The following is a 12,044-nucleotide window of genomic DNA, read 5'->3' as shown; positions in this document are numbered from 1 at the left end:
ATTTTTTGACCTTATGACCTAAATTTCTGATTTTAAGAAAGTCCTCAGGATTTTTTTTCATTTATTTATTTTTGCATTTTAGCAAAAGGAAACAATGCAATTCCTTAACTTCTACATCTTAGTTACTTTCCTTCTTCCTAGATTTTGTTTCCTTTTTATTTTGTCTTACCATGTATGGTTGTATTCTACTTTGAAATTCACTAGATGTTTGTGTTTCATTCTGAAGTTCATCAAAACGGGGACAGTCAGGCAGAGGAAAATGCAGCTTCTGAAACAAGAGACGTAAAACTTAGAATATTTCTAGTATTAATCAACACACCTATGGTTTTTCTATTGCTGCTATTGCTGATGTAATATCTGTTAGACAGATTCATGGCTGTGCTGCAGCTACTCCATAATGGTTTGTTTGGGTACCTCGTTCATGAATTCGGTTAACACAAGCAATGGACTGTGGCAACTTGACTGTAACAAGTGGTTACTTGTGGCTATGATAGCTTGATTTCCCTTAATTTAACTGACTTTGGCAAAAAGCAATTATGCATGTCTGTCAGGGGATTGGTTTGAGAAACAGATCAGGGTCCATGATCAGGAATTTTAAAAAGCTATCATTTCCCTCTTAATTTCTGTATACCCCCAGATGTAGCTTGACTCCACCTGGTGCTGGAATCTGAATTGCTTCTGCGTATGCACATCCTGCTCTCATCTCTTTGGAGGTAAGCAGCATATTATGGTAAACATTTGAAGTACTACTTAATGGACAGAACTTGAAACGAGAGTGACAAATAAATTGTGCTCCTGAAATATCAGAAAGCTGTGAGCCTAATGGCTCTGTTCTCATTTAGGGGTATGGTTCACTTTTAATAACTCCAGGTGTATGCATTACGAGGTCACCTGAAGTACACACATGATCTGAACCATGTGTAAATGCATATGTGTCCATCAAACTCTGTGCGCTGGCAAATATGCTTTATGCCAATTGCAGAAGGACAGATGATCCCTGACCGAGCATAAAGTGTCAGTAAAAAGTTTTCATAAGCGAAATAAGCTTGTGGTGATTCAGCACTTTATGTCACATCACTAGAGCCAGCACTACCAATATTATCCTGTAACCACACTGATCATGTCAAGAGACTAACTTAATATACAGTGGTTAACTTCAACATCTGTGGCTTATGTATGTGCAAGAAGGTCTACCCTGTCCTGGGGTGAACATTACCAGACTGCACTTCCAGTGCTTCTCTTTTCTCTTTGATTTATCAATGTGAAGCTTGCAGCAGCCACCAACTGACACTAGCACACTTTCACTGGCGCCGATTTCCAAGTGTGCACTTTTTCTGTAACAGCAGCACACTGGAGGGCGAAGGCTCAAAGCTGCAATATGAAACTGCGGAATGTTGTGTAATTACACAATAACAAATGCTTCTCTTGCTGTATGGCTTAATTATCCCTGTCTAGGTGTTATTAATTAAGCCACTCCCTTTGGCCTCATTAAGCAGTACTCAGTACTGTTGCCTGTCACGTCTTGATAGGTCTCAGTGGCTGAAAAATAAACTGTGATTAGGTTTTTTTACAGGGCTGTACTTGGCCTCGATTTCCCACTTTGTGTTGCTTAGGGTTTGAAAACATCCTGAAACATCTGCTTGGTTTAACAAGGGGACAATGTTTTTTCCAGGTGGTTTGCATATTTAATAGGAGTTTTGAGTTGCTCCAGAGGTGTGTTTCAGTGAAACATCAATACCCACGCCTGAAGCAGCTGCAGAGTGACGAGGTACTAGAGATTCCTAGAAATGAGCTTGCCTTCTCCAAACAGGTCATTGCACTGCGCTGTGATTCCCCTAGGGGCTTTGAGGTTTTATTTGGCCAAAGCTCTGACCACTTTGATGTTTTTTTCATCTTCTGGTAAAAGAACTTCCCCTGGTGTCCAAGATTTAAACAACAGTGACAGCATTCTTTTCTGTTGAGGGACAGAGTCAAACTTCAAGCTGAATCACATGGTGCCTAATCCAGTGTGTGGACACCCTTTCCCTCTGTACCTGCTTTCATGCATGGCCTCCAAGAATGGAGGAATGACAATGAGAGGCAGGTACGGCCACCCCCTAATGACAGAGTCCTTCCTCTGATGTTGGTGACTGGACAGGCTGTTATTTAATAGGGTTTCTGTATACGTTTCCTTAAAGTCAACTTCTGTCCTCAAAGCCAGAAGAAAATTAGCCTTTCTGTCATTACACAATGACTTTTTGTCCTTGTTCAACACACTGTTCCTTACACAGTCCTTGTCACAGGAGCCAGTGAAATTAAAATCTAAACCTGAACCAGCCAGAGTGAGCTACATATAGTAAAACTTCTACAAGCCCTATTATTCAGGTAGGTCTGCTCTTATTATGAACCACAAGGCAAGTGTTAGGGTTTCGTTAAATGTTTGTATAGCACTGAGCATAAAAGGGCCCTTGTCTGTAATTAGGGTGCGTAAGTGCTACTCAAATAGGAAAGTAATAATTGAGAGGTCATTACAGTGGCTGATGGAAATTCCATTTCCTGATCAAACTATGGTACAAACTTGCCAAGGAGGGGAGGTCTGCCTAGCTGATTGATGCTTAAAAAAGCACTTGTTCTCTATAAAGGTTTAGGGCAACTTCCCTATAATATTGTCCAAAACTATCCTTGCCGGGGGAAATGTTAGAGCTGTACCTTGAAGAAAATGGTAGTGTGGATGACAATTCAGCTATTCTGCAACTACAGGAGGAGGATTTTCATGCAGCTATTGCAGTTGACCTATGACATGCTTGTCAGCCAGTAGCTGCAGTTGATGTTTTCTATTAGAATGAACTCAAAAAGAATAGAAAATATTTTTGAGCTTTTTTTCCCCCTTTTTTCTCCTTTTTGCTTCTGGGAAAGTTTAAGGCATTGTAGGAAGTGTCCAGCCAGTACTCACCCGGTCTGTTGATTTTTCCAAAATATGAACTGGAATGGGTTGCCAGAGAAGCTCAGGGTTCCAAATTTGGCTGCCAGTTGGTGGAAAGAGGCCAGAAAGGTATGACTGGGCACTCATAATGGTGCGATCATAATCTGTACTTTGGATGTAAAACTGAAGATAAAATGGCAAAGAGTTAGAAATAAAATGGAAACAGTAAAAATAATAAGGAAATTTTACCCAACTCATGAATCCTGCCTTCTGGTTTTCAGTTTTATATTTTTGCATAAAGTCAGGTGAACTCAGCTTTCTAGGGCCCTACTTCATTTGCATAAATGGAATTGCCAAAGAATCTTTCAATTTGGAATCTAACCCTCAGACTGAACTAAAAAGAATAAGAAAGCATGATTTAAAAGAAGGAAGCTCTCCATCTTCTGAGAATCAGAGGAACTTGATATATGTAGACATGGCACTTAGGGACACAGTTTAGTGGTGGACTTGGCGGTGTTAAGTTTATGATTGGACTCAATCTTAAAGGTCTTTTCCCACCTATATGTTTCTACGATTCTATGATCTGTCTGCTATACCTCAGGAATGAAGGCACTTAAGACTGTAAACCTCTCTTGGAAGCATGACAAAGCTATATTTTTTAATGCCTTCCCATCAATGCATCCCTCATGTATTGACCAAAACGGTGGTGGTATCTTCCCCACAATGGATCTGTACCTTATGACAAGCACATCCAAACAACTGGTTAGACCTCCCTTTCAGAGGATGAAGGATGTGAGCATGGCCCATCACATGGCTAGATATGCATTCACCTTTCAACAGGGTAGAACAACATTGGCTCACTATCTATAAATTCCAAATTATTTTGCTGGTGTGGAGCTGTTCAGTCCTGGACAACTGGGTGGTGGAAGACCCAAAATGAATGTAAGAGCTGAAAGTTAGACTTTAGTCTATGTTTTTTACCTTGGAATAAAAGCCTGACTTCCAAAAATGTTCTTCTATTACATTATATTTTCCATTAATGAAATGAATATGATGACGTGCTTTCATCTAGCACAAGTCCATACTACCGCAATACCGGACAAAAGTCCTCCAGACAGTTCTGTATACCTCTTGCCGGTTGTATGTGCTGTTCAGAAAGGTGGAATATCTTCCTCTCACGTACTGTCCAAGTTCAAATAGCTGTTGCATTCCAGTCTGTGAGGCAAGCATGCAGATTACTGTTAGATCAAGGTGACTGGAGAATCTTAGTGTTGAAGTTTTTTTTCTATTTTCTTTTTTGTCTTCAGCAATCAGTTTTTAAGTGATCATTAACCATTTGTATAATGCACTGTATATGTTGTTGATCTAGAATTTTTAACATAAATACTCACTTATATCTATGAAAAAAATATATGTTCTGAAATGCTAAGACCCCAACATCTGCTACAGGAAAGGCAATGTGTCTGAATGTATACAAATACAGTTTCCATGGTGCTGTAGCTCTGTAGATGCTCCTGGAGTTATTCATAATCAACATTGTAAAAAGTATGCCAGTTAGTGCCAGATGAGAAAGGATGATTGATAACCTAGTATTTATTATTGTCATTGCTCTGCTATTTGCTCAGCCTGATAAATACGTGGCTTGCATTTCATGCCTTAAGTAACATTCTTCCATCTTTGCCTTGGTGTGCCTGCAGCTGTCTTAGATTGCACACTGTGCTTTCTGTTATTCATTTCCAAAGCTGTGAGCTGAACTTTTTAACTTTTAGCTGTCAGAGAAGTACATTCTTACTACTGTTGCTAAAAAGATAATAAAATAGCAGAAAGCTCTCAAAATAATCTGTGTCAAAGCAGAAACTTTTTTTCTTCTTGCAACATAAGCTGTGTACCTGGGGATAGTAATATGTTGTCCGAGTGTCTGAATTTTACAGATCTTTCAAGCCTCACTTCAAACAGTAAATGCTGAAGTGTCTCTGATTCATGCTTCTGCATCATGATGAAGTATTATTAGGTAATGCATTGGCCTCTCTTTGCTCCAGAATTTCATATGTCAAATACAGTTAAAGAGCTAAAGCTTGATGTTGAAATGCCAGAGCAAGAAGTATGTTCAGTGCAGCCTTATTAGAAGACTCATTGTCGCCAGAAGCAGCCTTGTCCTGCAAGAATCCCCTTGTTTTTGAGTAGGTAGTTGCCAGTCAAATGTTGAGATGTGGAGTCATCACCTGACCTGGTGGGCAGGTGTCATTCCTTTACCCTGTCAGTGCTTAATGGTCATTAGAATTTCATAGATTTTAAGAGTACAGACAGTGTTTAAACCTGCCATTTATTTGAATACAGACACACTATCAGGAAGTTGTTGCTTTTAGGAAGGTAGTTATAAAGCTGTGATAAGCAAAATTTCTATTTAACTGTAGTTGGGTGAATAATGTTGCAAAAATGTTTATGAATTACAGAGTATTGCTAATACCAAATATCAGTACTTGGGATTTGCTAATATTACTGAGGCACACATAAAATCTGCCTACTTCCTATTTTAGTAGCATATATAAGTGCTTCTGAGAAATCAACATACCTTGGTAAGTTGTCCAAATCCCTGAGGCCATTCACTTTCTTTGTGTAGATCAGTTGGAAAGTTTACAACTGGTGTTCGGTCACCGTGTCGGAAAACCTAACAAAATTACCAGTAAAAATTGAGTTAATTACTGTTAACATTCCTTTTTTACCTAGCTAGAAGTCAAGCATGCGTTATACTTCCAGTGCCATTTTTCAAATGAAAATACTGGAGAGTCTGCAAAAACCTAGTCAGGTAGGATTGGAGTACATTCTTTACACACAAAATTAAGTATAATTATACAGGAATTTAGTGGGCATGAGCCTGATGATTCTTCTGCCTAGAATATAAAATTAATCAGTCAAGGTGTTAATGCTGAGATTAAATCCATAGCTAGGCACCTAGACAAGAAATCTGACTGAATTTTGGACACTCAGCACCTCTGAATACTAAACCAGTTATATGAGAATGTAATGACTTCGGCATAGACACCTGAAACCTTTGGTAACTTATTTTTCATAGCAGTATCTTTAAAAGTAATTCCATGTACACATGGATCTTATGTTTGATTTCTCAATCGTCCTAAAGTATAAAGATGAATAAGTATAAACATTTACACTGTTAGCTTACTTAATATCTATTAATATTTTTACATACATATATGAAAATATTTTTGAAAGTCTGCAGGATTTATTCTTCTGTTAAATTCAGTGAGAGCAAAGAGTTTGGTCACTTTCCTATCCTGGACACCCCAGCATGGCGAATATTAGTGTGATACATTCAATCGTATGTTTTTATATCAGAAAACTAAAATGAGCCTTTTTGTATTTTTATTCCAGCATACAAAGAAAGTGCCAACCCTAGATTAAATAGTTCTGAAAAACTCTGAATTACCCTTCCTAAGTGTGTCATATGTGAGCTTAGAAAAATGAAGTACACAAAAATCTTACAAGAAAGGAAATGCTGGAATACAAATTCACAGGGCTCCAGACAATCTTCCGGGATGCTGATCCAAACTGTTGCAAAAGTTACCTTTGCTTGTATCAATGTTCACATAACCAACCTGATTCCTGACTTTAAAGAATAAAACAACAGTGTGGAAACATGATATATCTGTTCATAAAATGACATTTATTCCATAATACCTCACTGGTATATAGCTTGATTATAATTCATACTGTCCATTGCCTCATTAAGCCACATCATTCTTGCCCAAACATCAGAAAGGTTTGTACACGCTAGTTAGTTTGCCACTCCCACTGGGAGGTGTTTTATGTTTATATTTTTCAAAGTAAACACAAGCAGCTTGGCTAAATTATTTAATTACAGCACACACCCTTTTCATCAGCCTTCTGTAATAATATGCACCAACCTCTGCTAGAACAGGTAATTCAGAGATGGAAAATACTATACTTTAAAGGCAAATATAATAGGATTTCTCCTTCTGTTCATTTTCTACAATGGACAGCAAGGTTTGCTAGAGTAGATGTTACCATTAGAACCATGTAGAAAACTGCTTATTACTTTTTTGCTTTGCTAGTTGAATTTAACTGAAGATGTGGCCAACGTGAAATGAATATTTTTCAGCAAATCAAGGAGGTTTTTTCACTGTCATCAACAGCATGTCAATCAACATGAAATTGCACAGTTTAAGAAAAAAAAACCAACACCTTTTTTTTTTTTAGTTCAAGTACAGCAAAATGGTCCATAAAATCTTTCTTAAATATTTTATTTTTGCTTCTCTATGCAATTTTTAATTCTGTACATGTCTTTTCTTACTAATCTGGAACCTCAGTTGGTTCTCTATAATAATTTCTCAGTGCACCTCTAGTGAACAGGAGAAGAGGTAAAGAGCTACATTGTCTGGTGATTGATTCAGTTGCATGCAAGAAGAACAAGTGAGGAGGACTTTTGTGTCACTGCTTATTTCCTTGGTGTTTTGACATGCTGACATACATAGGTGTCAGGTAGGAGTCATTAGCTTTTCTGGACAAGATGATGCCTCTGTAAAGAATGAAGGTTAAATTCCCAATTACAATGTAGCTGCATACTTTCTTGTTCAATTATCAAGCTTCAGAGAAAAGCATTTTTGTGAGTAACTGACAGTTGCTTAAACTGACTGACATGATTAAATTACTATTTCTTTTTAGACAATATGTAGCAAGAGGTCAATGCTTGGCCAATAAATATGCCCTTTTTATTAGTGAAAAAATACTGAAAATGTGATAAATTTTAAATATTGGTTTATAATCCTTTGTACTTAATGTGCAACATAACCCTCAGTGTATATTTCACTCACAACAGTCAACTCCTAAAAACTTTCAATAAGCCAGAATGGACTAGCTTTTTACCTAAACAGAGTTAAGAGGGCAAAGAGATAAAAGATATTCAAATATATGTGGGAGCGGAAGATGTAAAGGGGAATATTTTCTCATTTTGTAATCTTAAGAAATGGAAGCAGTGGAGGGTGTTCTCTTCTAAAAAACTGCACAGCTTCTTTAAGTCCACACAAAATTAAAAAAAGTACAGTTCCTTGTTTGTATTTCTGCATCTTCATCTCACAGTGACATATAACTATGATATTAACACTAAGTTGGAAGCAGCAAGAAAGAAACAAATACTTCTAAGAGCAGAACCCTGTTTTTAGGAGCTGAAGGACTAAGTCTCTCAGCTTCTCAGCCAACTAATTTTTGTTTGTGCTCAAACCTGTTTCTTGCTTGCCACTTCCAAAAATGCCCTTGCTTCAGTTGCAGTTGGAAATGAAACAATGACCTCATGAACAACCACTTAACCTAAAATGCTAACTCATTCAGTCACAGTCAGCTACATTTTAGGGGCCTGGTGTTTTTTTTTTTTTAGTTTAAAACTTTAAGAAGAGCTTGTCTATTTGACAGTTCGTCTTTTTCATTGGAACAACTGATACTGTTAGGGAAAGAGAAGGTATCCCTACAGAGATGGCCTTGCTCATCAATATATATTTCTCAGCATTCATCATTTGGATTTTGTTAAAAAGGAGTTGATCCTTCACATTCATTTGAAAATACATGTGCTGCAGCATTTATTACTCTTGGCCTATAGCTTGCCTTCCTGACCTTTCAGAAGACATAGAACATGGCAGGATGAGAGAAAAGGAAGGAGGAGGCACCATAAGGTGAAAAGACACTAGAAACCAAGAAGAAAGGGAAGGCAAGAAGGATGTACACAAAAAGAGCAAAGCACACCTGTTTGGTATACTCATTTCAGCACTTCTATCTGAAGTGCTTCACTTCAGTCAGGTCTCAAAAGCAATAGATAGATAGTTACCAAATACCCTCTCCTTCAGCTCTAATACAGCTTCAACCTAATGTGGTGTCTGGGTTCTTCCATTTACTCTCTGTAACTTTGAGAGGGTGATCACTTCAGAGCAAAATGGTCACATGACTCAGACTTTGGCCAGCATTTGCTTCCATTGTTGTCAGGTGAAAAATCATACTGGAGAAAAACTTGTGCGGAGGGGAGGTTAAACTGAAAGTATGGCTTGTGTAGTATATATAACATTTTCATTCAGAAATGCCATGAATTAAAGTGAATTATATGCCTCTGAATAATAGTGAGCCTCTTACAGACATGTTTATTGACAGTCTCAACTTCAAACAAAAAGATTTCTTATTCTGAAGCCAGCAATAGGAATGAAGAAGCAAGAGAGAAATTGAACCAGTCATGCTGCTAGTTCAGGGAAACTGTAGATGCAGAAATAATGTGCATGTTTAGTCAAGGTTTCAAATGGCTTGGCTTGATTAGACAAATAGATAACAAGCTCAGTCAGCACTTCCTGTCCTGAGTTACAAGAAGAAAGATACGATGAAATCACAGTACCTCAGAAACCATACCTCTTTGTATATATGACGGGTGAAATGAGTGCCTGTGTGGATGCAGAAGTTACAAGTCAGAACTTCTTTATACAGAGGCAATAAATGGTATTTCCTTTCAACTTGCATACCCAATGGTCCTACGTATTTTCTATTTTCTTCTCTTACATCTAGTTTAAATTCAGTGCACAAGAATTATGATAAAGGCTAAAGTTTATATGTGAGGAAGAAAATTAAAATAGCATTTTGACAAACTGGCTTGCATTCCAGCTTTTCAGCCAAAAGGACTTGTGTCCAATAATCAAAATGCACAGAATCAGCACAAAGATAGAAATCATGAGGAGACAGCAAGACACCTGCTCAGAGCATAGCACAATTCCAGAAGTGACCAAAAGGGAAAATTTGTCTGTTTTTTCTCCCCTGCAAATGTATTTTATGTTGTGCAATGCTGCTAACAAAGTTCTAAAAAGACATTATGACACATTTTCACAATGAGTAATACTCTCAGGTGAAAACATAGCAACTTACAGAGTACAGCTGGAAAATGGCTATTGAATTATCTCAGAAAGATGCCTTTTAGACTTACCTTGACTGTATTCATACCCTCATTATATCCCATTACATCAGTGAAATGTTCTGGGACCAATTCATATCCTATTTATTTATGCTAGCAGTTCTGTTCCCATGAAAATTCTATCAGTGAGTTCAGAAGGCAAAATTCAATCAAACACACAGAAACCATGCTTTGAGAAAAGAGGTGCATGTTAATAAAAAGGTTAAACCTGTTGTTACTTTTTAGGCAGATTAGTCAGTCTGAGAAAAAGTATCAGGCATAAAAGGAAGCCAGTTTACATGAAATTTACCTATTATTTTAATATTAATTGTGATAAGCTACCCTATAAACAAATGAAGCGGTCTGTTTGGTTTGGTTTTTTTTTTTTGGTAGGTGGGGAAGGTGGCTGCATAGCTATGGTAAGCAGCTGATTTTGGCTAGGAAGCCTCTGTCTCCTAGTGGTGAGCATTTCCTGTAACTCTTTCTGCAAAACCATTGCTTGTTGGAACACAATAACAGCTGCAATTCCATAGAAGTCTCCTTTCCTTCAGAGAGTTAATTCTCCAAGGCTTGCTGACTGCCTGATCTCATCTGTGTGTCCAGTTCTCCATCTTATCATTGAAACAAAATTCAAGTATATTGCTATACACAGAACGTTACTGGAATTAGCACTGAGTCCTTGCTGTGTGTAGTGTCTGATAGAGCAGTAAGCCTCAGCAGGAATAGAAACTGGTTTTTCCTGTGCACTCTGGCCTCTCTCCAAGTGGCACATCTCCAGTGCAGCCAACTGACAACAAGATATTAAACACTTTACCTAGAACTAGATGATATGTTTTAGAGACAGTACTTCTGTCTGTTATCTGTATGTGCACGTGATGTCTCTAATAGAGAAAGGTGGAAGAAGACCTTAAAACTCCTATTTATAAATGTGAATTCCAATCCCTACAACTTTGTATTGAAAATATCCCTTCAGACTAACTATTCTTTATCAGTATACTTCTTATTAAAAAAAAGAAATTAGGATGAAAAGGACTATGATGCAACCTTCACGATCCAAACTATTTCACTAAATTAATCTTTTACCTGTGGTTTTGGGGAAAGTAACATCAAAGTAGTGTCTAGTTACTTTAAAATAAGAAATGGCCTAGCAAAAAAAGATTACAGTCTGTTTTCAACCTAACTGCGGTTAATGCAGCATGTATCTCAAACCTCTACGTAGAAATGCCCTTTTCTGTCTCTCAGTATACTGCTGTGTCAATTCAGTTATTCTGAAATGGAAAATACTATTGTTTTTGTGGTAACTTCTGTAGTATCATAAGCTTCAGCTTCCAAGCGCAGAGGAGGTAGGCCATAACCACCAGCTCTCGGACTATGCATCAGAGTGTCAGCTAAATTAAGCAAGAACAGGTAAACTTAGACCTCTGATGTTTTAGCTCCTGTGTACTACGCGTCTACCACAAAGCTAAGTTGTTTGCTTATCCTGAAATAATTGCTAGGGGTTAGGAGATGAAAATTCTTATAATTAGAGGCATTTTTATCTTCTTCAAGTAAAGTCTTCAAACTCAATAAGCAAAAGGGCAGCAGTAGTTACTTCTAAGTCTAAAAAGATGCAAAGCAGCTGCACACCTTGCTTGATTCAACAGCTATATCAGATTCCCTGTATTCCCTGCAACAAAATAGAAAACAAATCTACTTACTACAACCACAAACTTCAGTTCTCTTTCTGCAGTAGTCTGCTGAAACAGAATGAGGATAATATGAAAAGAAAAACATAGGATCCTAGATGGGTTGGGAAGCCATATCACTCCCATCCTGGCAGCAGATGAAAAAAGGCTTCGTAGCTCCAGCAGCTGCTCAGGCTGAACAGCCCAGACGTCAGGCTGCACTTTCAAAAGGGGTGGAACTGCTGCTGGTGGATTTCAAATCCAAGAAGAATGTTGTGTGACTACGCAACAAATTGCATCGCCCTTTGTTTTCAAATTACTGTTTACATTCTATTTAATCAAATCATAATTCAGTTCCTTTTTCTCTGTGATATTTTTGTCTTTTGGAGTGTAAGGATGAGGTTAAAATACGAAGGAGTTGCTAAGCATTCCTAATGTTTCAATCTACCTGTTCTGTTTCCACTTCTCAGGGCTTGGAATTTTTCCAGACTATAGCATGGCAACGAGGATGAACTCAGAACCAAGA

The 12,044-nt window shown here is 37.7% G+C and overlaps 1 protein-coding gene across 2 annotated transcripts in view; it reads right to left on the bottom strand.

Moving 5' to 3' along the window:
• The window catches only part of LOC142052786 (prostatic acid phosphatase-like), a 38,723-nt gene extending 26,978 nt beyond the window's left edge, over nucleotides 1-11,745 (bottom strand). Inside the window, exons 1-5 of one of the 2 annotated variants that reach the window (XM_075083390.1) lie at nucleotides 11,552-11,745; nucleotides 5,475-5,570; nucleotides 4,031-4,117; nucleotides 2,933-3,085; nucleotides 170-268 (exon numbers count right to left, since the gene is read on the bottom strand). In XM_075083390.1, the coding sequence (XP_074939491.1) occupies nucleotides 170-268; nucleotides 2,933-3,085; nucleotides 4,031-4,117; nucleotides 5,475-5,570; nucleotides 11,552-11,665 (549 nt within the window). In that variant the 5' untranslated portion in view covers nucleotides 11,666-11,745. The remainder of the gene's footprint in view (nucleotides 1-169; nucleotides 269-2,932; nucleotides 3,086-4,030; nucleotides 4,118-5,474; nucleotides 5,571-11,551) is intronic. The other variant, XM_075083391.1, reaches the window with a different exon arrangement.
• Between the last annotated feature and the right edge of the window lie 299 nt (nucleotides 11,746-12,044).

The sequence above is a fragment of the Phalacrocorax aristotelis genome, chromosome 2 (genome assembly GCF_949628215.1).
Source record: "Phalacrocorax aristotelis chromosome 2, bGulAri2.1, whole genome shotgun sequence".
Classification (NCBI taxonomy): domain Eukaryota; kingdom Metazoa; phylum Chordata; class Aves; order Suliformes; family Phalacrocoracidae; genus Phalacrocorax; species Phalacrocorax aristotelis.
This window is presented reverse-complemented; position numbering and strand designations above follow the sequence as displayed.